Here is a 12,972-nt window from a genome sequence, read left to right as displayed (position 1 = left end):
GGTAGATTTTATTTCTCATATTTTAATTGTATTCTTATAACCTATTTTAATATTGCTGTCCATACTGTGTTCTTGTCATTAAAACTAAATTAATTCATTTTTAAGTTTTCTTTTGAAATTATCAAGTGTTTTGAATAATTAAGAAAAGTAGTTTTAAATTAAAAAATGCTTCTCAATTTTTTAGTGTGCCCAGCCTCTCCTCTTTGGTTTCACTTAGATGTCCCTTTCTTTTAATGCTCTCTTTGGCATGAAATTAATTTTTCTGTTTAGCAGGAGACGACGAATCCAAGCTAGATGATGCACATTCATTGGGATCTGGTGCTGGAGAAGGATACGAGCCAATTAGTGATGATGAACTAGATGAAATTCTGGCAGGTGATGCTGAAAAGCGGGAGGACCAACAGGATGAAGAGAAGATGCCAGGTAATCATTGCAGAGGTGGTTAAACATAAAAGGTATTTAATTAAGATACTGAGGTATTCTTTGTTTCCTTTCATGCTGTAAGAATTGATAAAACACAGAATCTTCCCAGTTGTGTTTTAATTAACATTGAAAGGCCAATAAAGTGAAAATTATAGTTATTATGCTCTGTTCATTTTTAAATAGACATTGCTTATAAATTGAAAAGGGCAGTATCTAAAATAGCACAAGTGTAAGATTTCCTTTCCAGAGTTTGATTCCTATTGTAGGACCTGGAATTTAAAACAGATGGTAGGTATATGGTACAGAGCTTCACAACTGTGTTCCACAAACTGTTGAAATGACCATTCAGAAACTTAGTAACTTGAGGTGGTTATTTGAACACTATTTCTATACTTCTCTTGATTTTCCAAATTCAGTAATATTTTCACTTACAGTGTTTTATTCATTGCCAGAGCTTACTCCAGTGACTACACCATGAATCAACAACCTTTATTGTTCTTGTTGAATCATCCCAATTAGTCTAATTGTTACTAACAATTTATCATAGTAAGGGTTTTGGGGTATGTAGAATATTAAATCTTTATTTTGACTTAATTTGCTCTTGTATTTTACAGTTTTTTATACTAATGTATAATGTATGTATGTTATCTTTATTATTATCAGCTATTAGGTGTTTCTGAATAGAACATTATTTTGTTAATTTCCTAAACTGTTCCTTGTCAGTGGATAGATTATTCTCAATTTTAATTATAGCCACTGCCTGATTCTTAAAGTTTTCATAATGAATTATTTGTTTTTTAAAAAGTAGTGTCTGTGTATTTGTCTGTTTGTGCATGTACACATTCAAACTAAATACATTCCTAGATTTAATTAACCCTTGGATGATTCTGGTACCAAGTTTCAAAATGTCAGACCTAGTCTTAGTGAAATAGTGGAATTCTTTCATTGAGACTCTCTCAAGCAATTTAAAGGCATTATTTGTAGGAATGGGTTTGCTTAGGTGCTTGTTTGCTTGCGTTTTGTTTGTTTTGGATTTTTCTTTATTGAAGTATAATTGACATAAATTACATTAATTTCAGGTGCACAACATAGTGATTAGACATTTGTATATACATCGCAACATGATCACCACATTGTCTAGTTACCTTGACATGGTATCATCTACCGCCATGCAAAGTTACATAGTTTTTTTCCTTGTGATGAGAACTTTTCATACTTTCTAGCATCTTTTAGGAGAAGGCAATGGCACCCCACTCCAGTACTCTGGCCTGGAAAATCCCATGGACGGAGGAGCCTGGTAGGCTGCAGTCCATGGGGTCGCTAAGAGTAGGACACGACTGAGCAACTTCACTTTCACTTTTCACTTTCATGCATTGGAGAAGGAAAAGGCAACCCACTCCAGTGTTCTTGCCTGGAGAGTCCCAGGGACGGGGGAGCCTGGTGGGCTGCCATCTATGGGGTCGCACAGAGTCGGACACAACTGAAGTGACTTAGTAGCAGCAGCAACTTTTCATGTTGGAATACAATGTTGTTGACTAGAGTCACCACACACTACATTGCATTGCCATGATTTATCGTTGCAAGTTTGTACCTCTTGATACCCTTCACACATTTTGTCTGACCTTTGGATCCCTCCCCCTCTGGAAACCACCAATCTCTATATCTATGAGTTTGGATTTCTTTTTATTTGTTTGATTCTTTTAGATTCCACATATAAAAGAAATGCAGGTGGGTGGGAGCACTTGCCTATGACCTCTTTACTATTTTCCTTTAGTGAGGAAGTTTATTTGTAAAATTTCTTAGACTCTAAATACTAGTTTTTATAGAAAATCTTTTTAAGAATATGCCTTTTTTAATTTAAATTACTTATCATTTGCTTTCCTGTGTCTTGCAATCTGTATTTCTCCCTGGATAACAGGAATGGTATTTCTTGGTGTAAGAAAATTCTGTAACTTTTTGTAGATCCGCTAGATGTGATAGACGTGGATTGGTCTGGTCTTATGCCAAAGCATCCAAAAGAGCCACGAGAGCCTGGAGCCGCGCTCTTAAAATTCACACCTGGAGCTGTTATGCTGCGAGTTGGCATTTCTAAAAAGTTGGCTGGTCCTGAGCTCTTTACGAAAGTCAAGGAAACATGTCAGAGACTTTTAGAAAAGCCCAAAGGTAATTCCATCCCAGTTTAAGTGTGTAATGTCTAATATAAATATAAAGATGCCTTTGAAAAGGATTCTGTTCTGTTCTCATGTAGCAGTTATGATATAAGAATTTTTTTTTAAGAATCACTTATTTTCATTATTTAATCCTCATGGTCAAAGTTTGTTTTATTTTGAGAGAAATTTAAACCTACAGATGAGTTGTAAACATAGCGCAATGATCTTTCTGCATCACAATTACTTTTTAACAGGTAAGTGTGAAAGTGCTCAGTGGTTTGCCCAGGGCCAAATGAGGTAGATCTTAGGAAAGTGAACTTAGATATTTCTCATATCTAAGCAGATTGATAATCTTGGCAGGGCTTTCCCCTGGGAAATGGAGAATTTTGCTCAAATGCAGATGTTTAGATTGAGACTTACAAAGTGCTTAAGAACTCAGTCTGTGAACCAGATGGCCTGGATTCCAGTAGGTACACCACTTAATAGCTATAGGCAATCTATATGTTACTGTCACCATCTGCAAACTGGGAGAAATTATACTGCCAAGCCACCTGATTGTTAGGAGGAACAAATGAGTTATCACAAGTAAAACACTTAGAATAGTTTCTGACATGCAGTGATGCCTAGTAAATATTACTACTGCTGTTTAGTTTGAAAGTATTTTATCACATTGATTTTAGACAGTGAAAACAGCTACAGCTTTTTATTATTCCAGAACATTTTTAGTTTGTAGAATTTTTTTTTCCTCCTGTTATCTGAAACCTACCTCACGGTGTTTTGGCAGCTTATTGGGCTTCCCTGGTAGCTTGGCTGGTAAAGAATCCACCTGCAATGCAGGAGACCCCAATTTGATTCCTGGGCTGAGAAGTTCCCCTGGAGAAGGGATAGGCTACCCACTCCAGTATTCTTGGGCTTCCCTGGTGGCTCAAATGGTAAAGAATGCACCTACAATGCAGGAGACCTAGTTTCAGTCCCTGGGTTGGGAAGATCCCCTGTGTTTTGGCAGCTTATTAATACTTTATTAATGGGGAAGAGGAATGTGAAAAGGATCGGGGGTAAAAGATGAAAGCAGTAAGATTAATGTTTTATCATGTTCATGAGAGTGAAAAAGTTTGAGGTAAAAGAATTGAGCTTTTTACTAATATAAAATTGGAAAAAGTTTGTTTTATGTTTCATGAATACATGTTCTCTCTTCAGCTGTTAGCATAAGCAGAAACTGTCTTGATTTTAATACGGCCCAATATACATAGAACATAAATTATAAGTGAATATGTGTTAATCTGACAAATGACCACTGTCTTAAGTTCTTGCCCATTCTTTCCCCCTTGTTTGATTGGCTCTGTGATCTTAAGCATGTAACTCCTGTGGGCATAAAATGATGTAGTGAAATCCCTAAGGTCTTATCCATATCTGCAGCTGTTTGCTTCTGTGACTTTTGTTAATGGCATTTCAAGTTAAAATCTGTTGCATAGTTAGCAAAATTAGACTATAGTTTGTCCCTAATGATCACTTAAACAATGAAAATATACACTGTGAAGAAGGATTTGATTTTTCCTTACCAAGTAGTCCAGGCTTCCCTGGTGGCTCAAGACAGTAAAGAATCTGCCTGCTATGTGGGAGACCCAGGTTCGATTCCTAAGTCAGGAAGATCCCCTGGAGAAGGAAATGGCAACCCACTCCAGTGTTCTTGCCTGGAAAATCCCACGGGCAGAGAAGCCTGGTGGACTACAGTCCATGGGGTCTCAAAGAGTCGGACACGACTGAACGACTAACACTTTACCAAGTAGTCCTGTTTTTTGGTGGTGAGTAGCTTTATTAGACAACTAATATATGATACTGAATAGAAGTTCTCTAAGGAATAGGACTGTATTTACTGCTATATCCAGTGTCTGATGATCTGTACTATTAATTTTGCCATTGCCTTGAATAGTATGTGACACATAGTATTTGATAAATATTTGTGAAATAACTGATACTGATTTTTTTTTCTAATCCATTTTGTCTGTTTCTGTGTCCCAATACTGAAGAAAGTATATCCCTACTCAGTATGTAATTTTTTAATTGGAGTATAATTGCGTTACAATTTTGTGTTAGCTTCTGCTGTGCAGTGAAGTGAATCAGCTGTATGTATACATATGTCCCCTCCCTCTTGGACGTCCCTCCCACCACCTCCGCCGCCCCCCACACCCTGATCCCACCCTCTAGGTCCTCACTGAGCTGGGCTTCTTGTGCTGTACAGCGCTTCCCAGTAGCTATTTTACACACAGCAGTGTGTATATGTCACTCCTAATTTCCCAGGATATGTTTTAAATTCTAAAGGCTTAAAGCAGAAAACTTGCATGTGTACTAAAATCTAAATTTCTTTTGTCTTAGGTTTTTTGATTATAGTATGATTAAGTACTTTTGAACTAAACTTTCCCAGTTATTTTAGTTTCTTTGGTTTACTTGCACTTAGGTTTAATCTTCTCGAGTCATTTGGTACTGGTCAGTTTAGATCCAGGAAGGGACTAAGGCTAGCCATGTTACACTTTCCAGTGATGTTTGCAAGTGTGTTTTGTACTTTATAAAAGTAATTTGTCCTAATGAGCAGTTTTCAAGGAAGTGCTTGGACTAAATGCAGGTTTCTTTCTTTGTAGTTACAGTAGAATGGTTGTTAATGTTTGTTTTTTTAAATAGTGTGCATTATATGGCTGTGTCATCGGCTCAAACACTGCTTTGTGTGAATCACGTGAGGAAGTGCCTTTTCCCAAGGTAACCTAGTTCCAACTGTGGAGAGTCTGTAGATCTAGTGGGAAGATGCTCCCACTGTATTTTAAAAAGCTCTGCAGATGATTCAGATAGACATCAGAGTTTGTGAACTATTTTTGAGTTTTTATTTACATTTTTGCTTTTTATCATCAACTATATTACATAAGACAACTTTTTTCTTAACTAAATATCTTATCTCACTGTTTATGCCTAGCAGTTCAGGAAATGAAATATATAATGCAAGTCCATCAATTTTTAGTCACATGTGTCCATTTTGTTTTTATCTGGTGGTTCTTTACTCTTTTCCTTGCTAGCAGTAACCTGTTTGATCGTGTTGTTATAGAAACACTACCCAGTACCATTTTGCACTCTTGACCAGCTCTTAGAGTGCTAGCTTTGAAGTTACTATTCTTACTCTTTTCAATTATTGACTGGTCCTATTTTCTGAATTTTTCTTTCCTTTTTGTCTACTTTTAACAGATTTTCTCCTCACCTTGCAAGCTGTAACTTACAGTGATTTTAATTTGATACCTTGTCCCTGGTTTTTATAGTGACTGAATATTGGATAAAATTTGTAGATCTAAACACCTCATCACTTTCCTAACGGAGATTTTCGGGGATCACACTGTAGTCACATTATTATAGCAAGATTCAAATGTAGTAAAGTCCTGAACCTAAAACTTTCAGTGGTTGATGGTAAGCAATATATTGAATTTGACTTTACTAATTAACTTGAACTTTTCTTCTCATAGTTCAGTTCAGTCGCTCAGTCGTGTCCAACTCTTTGCAGCCCCATGAATCGCAGCACGCCAGGCCTCCCTGTCCATCACCAACCCCCGGAGTTCACTCAGACTCACGTCCATCGAGTCAGTGATGCCATCCAGCCATCTCATCCTCTGTCGTCCCCTTCTCCTCCTGCCCCCAATCCCTCCCAGCATCAGAGTCTTTTCCAATGAGTCAACTCTTCGCATGAGGTGGCCAAAGTACTGGAGTTTCAGCTTTAGCATCATTCCTTCCAAAGAAATCCCAGGACTGATCTCCTTTAGAATGGACTGGTTGGATCTCCTTGCAGTCCAAGGGACTCTCAAGAGTCTTCTCCAACACCACAGTTCAAAAGCATCAAGTCTTCGGGACTCAGCCTTCTTCACAGTCCGACTCTCACATCCACACATGACCACAGGAAAAACCATAGCCTTGACTAGACGGACCTTTGTTGGCAAAGTAATGTCTCTGCTTTTGAATATGCTGTCTAGGTTGGATATAACTTTCCTTCCAAGGAGTAAGCGTCTTTTAATTTCATGGCTGCAGTCACCATCTGCAGTGATTTTGGAGCCCAAAAAAATAAAGTCTTACACTGTTTCCAGTTTCCCCATCTATTTCCCATGAAGTGATGGGACCGGATGCCATGATCTTCGTTTTCTGAATGTTGAGCTTTAAGCCAGCCTTTTCACTTTCCACTTTCACTTTCATCAAGAGGCTTTTGAGTTCCTCTTCACTTTCTGCCATAAGGGTGGTGTCATCTGCATATCTGAGGTTATTGATATTTCTCCCGGCAATCTTGATTCTAGCTTGTGCTTCTTCCAGTCCAGCGTTTCTCATGATGTACTGTGTATATAACCCATGTCTAAATTCTGTCTCTCCATTTTGCTTTTCTTATATCTTAAAAAAAGTGACTATCAGAATATTTATTTTTGTTTGAGACTAGCAGTAAAACTAGGCTTCCCTGGTGGCTCAGTGGTAAAGAATCTGCCTGCAATTCAGGAGATCCAGGTTTGATCCCTGGGTCAGGAAGAGCTCCCGGAAGAGGGCATGGCAACCCACTCCAGTATTTTTACCTGGAGAATCCCCATGGACAGAGGAGTCTGGAGGGCTGCAGTCCATGGGGTCGGTCACACAGAGTTGCACATGACAGAAGCAACTAAGCAGCAGCAGCAGCAAAGCTATATGTTGGCGTTCTCTCACAGAGCGCAGGTCGCATTTAATATTACAAAATAATTTTCACCAATGTTGGTGAAGTGAGGCGAAGTCACTCAGTTGTGTCCGACTCTTTGCGATCCCATGGACTGTCACCTACCAGGCTCCTCTGTCCATGGGATTCTCCAGGCAAGAATACTGGAGTGGGTTGCCATTTCCTTTTGCAGGAGATCTTTTCAACCCAGGGATTGAACCCAGGTCTCCCACATTATAGGCAGATGCTTTACCATCTGAACCACCAAGTAAGTCAATGTTGGTAACTTCGATAATATATAGACTTTGTGGACTATTCATCCAAGCAGTTAACACTTCTGTTTTCAGAAGCCTTAATGTGTGTTCTTTTTTTGAAAGATACAGACAGTCTCTTTGAACATGAACTTGGGGCTCTCAACATGGCTGCATTACTACGAAAAGAGGAAAGAGCAAATCTGCTTAGTAATCTTGGACCATGTTGTAAAGCATTATGCTTCAGACGGGATTCTGCAATCCGAAAGCAGCTTGTTAAAAATGAGAAGGTACTGTTATTTCCTTAGAAAAATCGGAAAGTGTTGAGTCGTATGGACATATTTTTCATTTGATTGCTTTACAGTGAGGTTCAGGTCTCATTATCTGTTTTTATGCATTGGTTTCCCAGTCATATACACATGTAAGAGAAAAAATTTTATTAGAATTTATAATACCTTTTATTTTACTTTAATACTGTTGAAGAACATTTGTTTTGAATAGCAAATTGTTAGAGGCTTAAAGAAAATTTAAAACATTCCTGTGAAATACTTTTCAATTGTAAAGTTTCTTTCAGTAATAAAATATACTAGAAATTTATTTAAATTGAAGATCAAGGAAAAACATTTCCCAGATACAGAGTGGTAAGGAGATTGTATTACTATATAGAGCATGTTTATATATATAGTGTTTATGAAAATATACCAAGTTGAAGAGAGGAAACAAATAGAAGTCATTATGTGTAAGCATTTACTTGAGCAGAATAAAGGGACTTGAAACCCAGCTATTTTCTGTTTGATTCAGGTAAGGAACCCCAGTTGAGAGGCTGTATGGTTTGCAGTATCATCAGACTCCTGCTCCCTTTTTATAAAAAATATTTTGTAACATTTCCTTGTTCCTTCTCTAATGTGCCATAGTACCCTTCAAAAATTATGATGCCCAAAAACACCCCTGCAAATTTCTTGTTGAGAACCATTGTTCAGAACCTTGTAAATCCTTCCAGTTCAGGGTAGACCATGGATATGACATTATCAAAGTTCTGTTATGGTTTGGCCCTTGTATCATTGGTTATAAGGGCTTAGAGTTGGGAAGACGGTGGAGTACAGAGGGAAAACAAAGGAAGGTTTTGTTTTTTTTTGAATGATGAAATTTCTCTATTCTATTCTGATTGTGGTCATGGTTTCTTAACTATAAACATGAGTTAAAAACTCATAGAACTGTATACATAAAAACCTAGTTTTAGTGTATCACAACTTAAAAAAAAAATCTTTTTTTGTAATGCAAATGTGACCAAGGCATCATTGTTCCTTTAAGGATTCTAGAAGAGAAATAGCAGAATGCTGGAAATAGCAAATCTTACCTTATTTCATTATTCATGGTTGGAGAATGTTAAACAAAATTTCACGACAGTAACTTTCAAAACTTCTAAGATAGTTTTGCTGCTGCTGCTGCTAAGTCGCTTCAGTCGTGTCCGACTCTGTGCGACCCCATAGACCGCAGCCCACCAGGCTCCACCGTCCCTGGGATTCTCCAGGCAAGAACACTGGAGTGGGTTGCCATTTCCTTCTCCAGTGCATGAAAGTGAAAAAATAAAGTGAAGTCGCTCAGTCGTATCCGACTCCTAGCGACCCCATGGATTGCAGCCTACCAGGCTCCTCCATCCATGGGATTTTCCAGGCAAGAGTACTGGAGTGGGGTGCCATTGCCTTCTCCTCTAAGATAGCTTTAGGTTCCAATAATAGAAGTCTACCTCTTAGAACAAAGGAGATGGTAGTTTCGCAGTAGATGGCGTGGATCAGCTGTCTTTGGAGAATTTGTTCAGTTCTAGAGCCTGCATCTTATGGCACATTAGCAGACCAGTAAGGAGTGTGGAATGTTCGATGCCCTGTGAAAGTAAGATTGAATTAGTGTGGAACTTCATACAATGTGCCATGTGTTTTTGTTGTTTTGTTTTGTCATTGGAAACAGTGAAGTGAAAGCTACTTGATTACCTGTCAGGGATTGTCAAGAAGATTGCTTTCTTTTGTAAGATTCCTTGAGTCTGAAAACAGCATTACTTAATTTTGCTTTTAAATATCCAGTACAGCCCATGTGGCGCTACTAGTAAAGAACTTGCCTGCCAATGCAGGAGATGTTTGATCCCTGGGTTGGGAATGCCCCCTGGAGGAGGGCATGGCTACCCACTCCAGTATTGTTGCCTGGAGAATCCCATGGTCAGAGGTGCTTGGCAGGCTACAGCCCATGGGGTCACAAAGAGTCTGACACGACTAAAGCGACTGAGCATGTACACACAGCTAACTTAATACCTATCGCAAACTGATTTTTCTTATAACTGATTTTTGTTAGCAGTTAAACCTGTCTTTTCTACTGTCACCTAATCTACATCTTTTTAAACTTTTTCTCCAAATAGGGCACCGTAAAACAAGCTTATACAAATGCTCCAGTGGTAGACAATGAACTGTTACGACTGAGTCTTCGATTATTTAAGCGAAAGACTATGTGCCAAGCCCCAGGACCTGAAAAGACTGAAGATGATAAACTTTCACAGTCCGGTATCCAACAGGAACTCTGTGTATCTTAAGACTGAAGTCCAGGTACATTTGTGGTACTATTTTCCTTCAGCAGTGTGTATTCTTTTTCAAAGTTCTTTGGTTTGACAAGCATTATTAGTGACAAAGACAGAAAAGACTTACCAGCCATGCTAAAATAGTGATGAACTTTTTTAATAAAGTTTAAAGACACTAGTTTGGCGAGCTTAAGATTTTACATAAATTTTTACACTGTCCAAAATAATGTGAAAGCATCTAGATTGAGTTGTAATTTATTCTATACCTTTTGGTAAAACTGAAGCTTTTGAAAACAGTCATCCTTACGCTTCTAGCCTACACAGATTTTTTTATGAAATGGAGCCAGAGCCACTGACTTATGTACTGGATCATCCTTACAGAAACTGCGATTTTCTCCAGAAACAGTGTGTTCACTGAATACACATACACACACCATGCACCACCGTGATGCACAGGACACAGAGGGGTGCTGCTGTGTGTAGGCTGGCCTCCCGCAGGAGCAAGCCACAGTCCTGTTTTCTGAAATTCTAAGTAGAACTACTTAATGACTCTTCAGTTTTTTAAAATGTATGTGCATTGTTACAATGTATATTGGATATATTTCAATTCTCAATGGTTTTGTTTGTTATCAGAGATTGTCAACTTTTTATTTTTAATAAATGTACCTTCCCCTTTCCTTGTTCTAGATCTACTTTGTTCATTAATCTTATTCCTGATGTTCAAAAACATTTGTCATCAACATTATATGTTTCGTACTTAACATATTTTACTGCTTGAGTTATTGGACAGCTGTAAATAATGTGATAAGAGTTGAGGATGTACTTTAAGTATAGCTCAGTAATACTTGAAACAAACCATACTTTTCAGAACTGTAACCTTTGATTATATTAATCTGCCTCTAACCTATAATATATAAACAATTTACTTTTTATAAGTTACAGTATATCTGCTTTATTTTGTATGTACATATTTAACTCATGAAGTGGACTCCTAGAAGTATCTGAAATGGACTCCAAAGTGCAGAATTTGTGGGCAGACAGTAAAAATAATGAAGGAAACCAATCAAAATTGTAATTTTCCAATTGCCTTTCCCAGGTTTTTGTTAAAACTGTAATTCTACGTTAGCTGTCTCAGTAGTTTTGTACCTTGTCTCTGTGGGTAATATACTGTAACAGGTTGAAAGTTTATATTCAGGAACATATATTGTAGTCATTGTGCACTTAATTTTTATAAAATACTTAACCAGAAAAGGAAGTAGTCATATTTCCAAATGACCTGGAAAGCATGTATAAGAAAACTGCAAGTAGCGAAGCAAAAACCAAAAAGGTAAGCAAAAAGATTTTTCAGGTGTCTGTTTCTTCTTACCAATTGGTAAATCTTTTGAATAAGGAAAAAATGTAAAATTCTTTAATGACCTGGAGAATGAATACCCTTTAGAAAATTACCTTCTGTTTTAGTGGATAATAGTGTTCTCTGTAGCATAAAGATTTAAAGTCCTAGATTCTCTGAGTTCAAAGACATGTGGAGTATAACAAAAGTTATGGTTATCCTGTTCTGTCCATTGACTTTTAGGAATATTTCTTTACAGAATGAAAACTATACAGGTAGATTTGCCATTTAGTCAAATCTGTTGCCTTTTTAGTTTGAATATGTTAAGTTGTAAAAGAAAAATTTTAAACTCTTTCTTTGCTTATTCACAGTACTCAGAGCTTTATGCTCCCAATGGGAATGCAGTGTTAAGTCTCATAAACATTCTATGTATTGCTAATCATATACCCATAAAATTTTTCTAAAGTGAACTTTTGTTGGATTTTCCATAAAATTTCTTGGACCAGTATTTGTGGAAACATCTTTTGATCTATAAACTATTTGTTAGTAAAGTCTTCTGTCTTGTAACTGATGAAGTTTGTCCACTTGTCACAACTGGACTCGAGCTGCTTGCAATAAGGAGTTGTCCAGCTAGAGAAGAGGCAAGACTATGTCTGCAATCCACAGTAAATAAAATGACAGTTAACAGATACTTACATTCTGTTGAATCAGTTGGTTTCTTTTGCGAAGGACAGATTTCCTATTTTGTAAAGTCTTGTACTAACTTTTTCATTAAAAAATTCTCACCATACTCAAGTAGTACCTTAATATGTTAAAATCTGACCTGTCACTTCTCTTTATTCTGATCAGTAACTGCAGGTTATCTTTCCCATCCTTCCTCATGACCACTTGTGACTTATCTCTATTAATCTGAGAATTTGTGGCATCAGCAGAACATCCTCTGTTATTCCTTACTGTTCAGTTGGGTAAAGATTAAGGTAAACAGTATCTATAGTGTCAGTGATGCTTTCAATTTGTTATTTTAAAAGGATATGGGTTCCAGCTCAAGATAACAGTTTCCTCTGAAAAAAAGAAAAAACAGCATTAGCCGAGAGATTCCTACAAGGAAAAACCCATTTCTAAGCTGGTAGAGGCTGAGACAAAAATCTCACCATCAACGCCACTCTCAGTGTGGAGACCCACAATCAGGAGGGAAGTTGCAACCCTGCATTCTCCCTGAGGAGTGAAGAGTTTGAACTCCACATCTTGCATCCCAACTTCTAAGACCTGCCCTGGAGAGACAACGCCCCTAAACAACAACATAAATTATGAGACCCACACTGAGACACCATGTAATTAAGGTTCAGGTTAAAGACCAAGAGAGTATCTTATCGGCAGCAAGGAAAAAACCACTTGATACTTAATAAAGGAAGCCCTATACGACTATTAGCAGACTTCATCAACTGGAACTTTACATCCGAGAAGGAAGTGAGTGGGATGAGATATTCAAAGTGCTGAAAGGAAAAAAACTTCGAACCAAGAATTCTCTGCCTGGCAAAGTTAATGGAGAGACTAAGACT

General features: G+C 37.6%; 1 protein-coding gene across 11 annotated transcripts in view; it reads left to right on the top strand.

Moving 5' to 3' along the window:
• ZC3H13 (zinc finger CCCH-type containing 13) overlaps positions 1 to 12,203 on the top strand; it is a 103,788-nt gene extending 91,585 nt beyond the window's left edge. For 7 of the 11 annotated variants that reach the window (XM_070800057.1, XM_070800056.1, XM_019971238.2 and 4 more), the window contains 4 exons: positions 271 to 423; positions 2,386 to 2,586; positions 7,647 to 7,810; positions 9,928 to 12,203. In XM_070800057.1, coding sequence (XP_070656158.1) covers positions 271 to 423; positions 2,386 to 2,586; positions 7,647 to 7,810; positions 9,928 to 10,098 — 689 coding nt within the window. In that variant the 3' untranslated portion in view covers positions 10,099 to 12,203. Of the gene's footprint in view, positions 1 to 270; positions 424 to 2,385; positions 2,587 to 5,249; positions 6,680 to 7,646; positions 7,811 to 9,927 lie in introns of those variants that run through there. The other 4 variants (XM_070800058.1, XM_019971240.2, XR_011569680.1 and 1 more) reach the window with 3 other exon arrangements.
• The last annotated feature ends 769 nt before the right edge of the window (positions 12,204 to 12,972 follow it).

This window comes from Bos indicus, chromosome 12 (assembly GCF_029378745.1).
Source record: "Bos indicus isolate NIAB-ARS_2022 breed Sahiwal x Tharparkar chromosome 12, NIAB-ARS_B.indTharparkar_mat_pri_1.0, whole genome shotgun sequence".
NCBI lineage: Eukaryota > Metazoa > Chordata > Mammalia > Artiodactyla > Bovidae > Bos > Bos indicus.
This window is presented reverse-complemented; position numbering and strand designations above follow the sequence as displayed.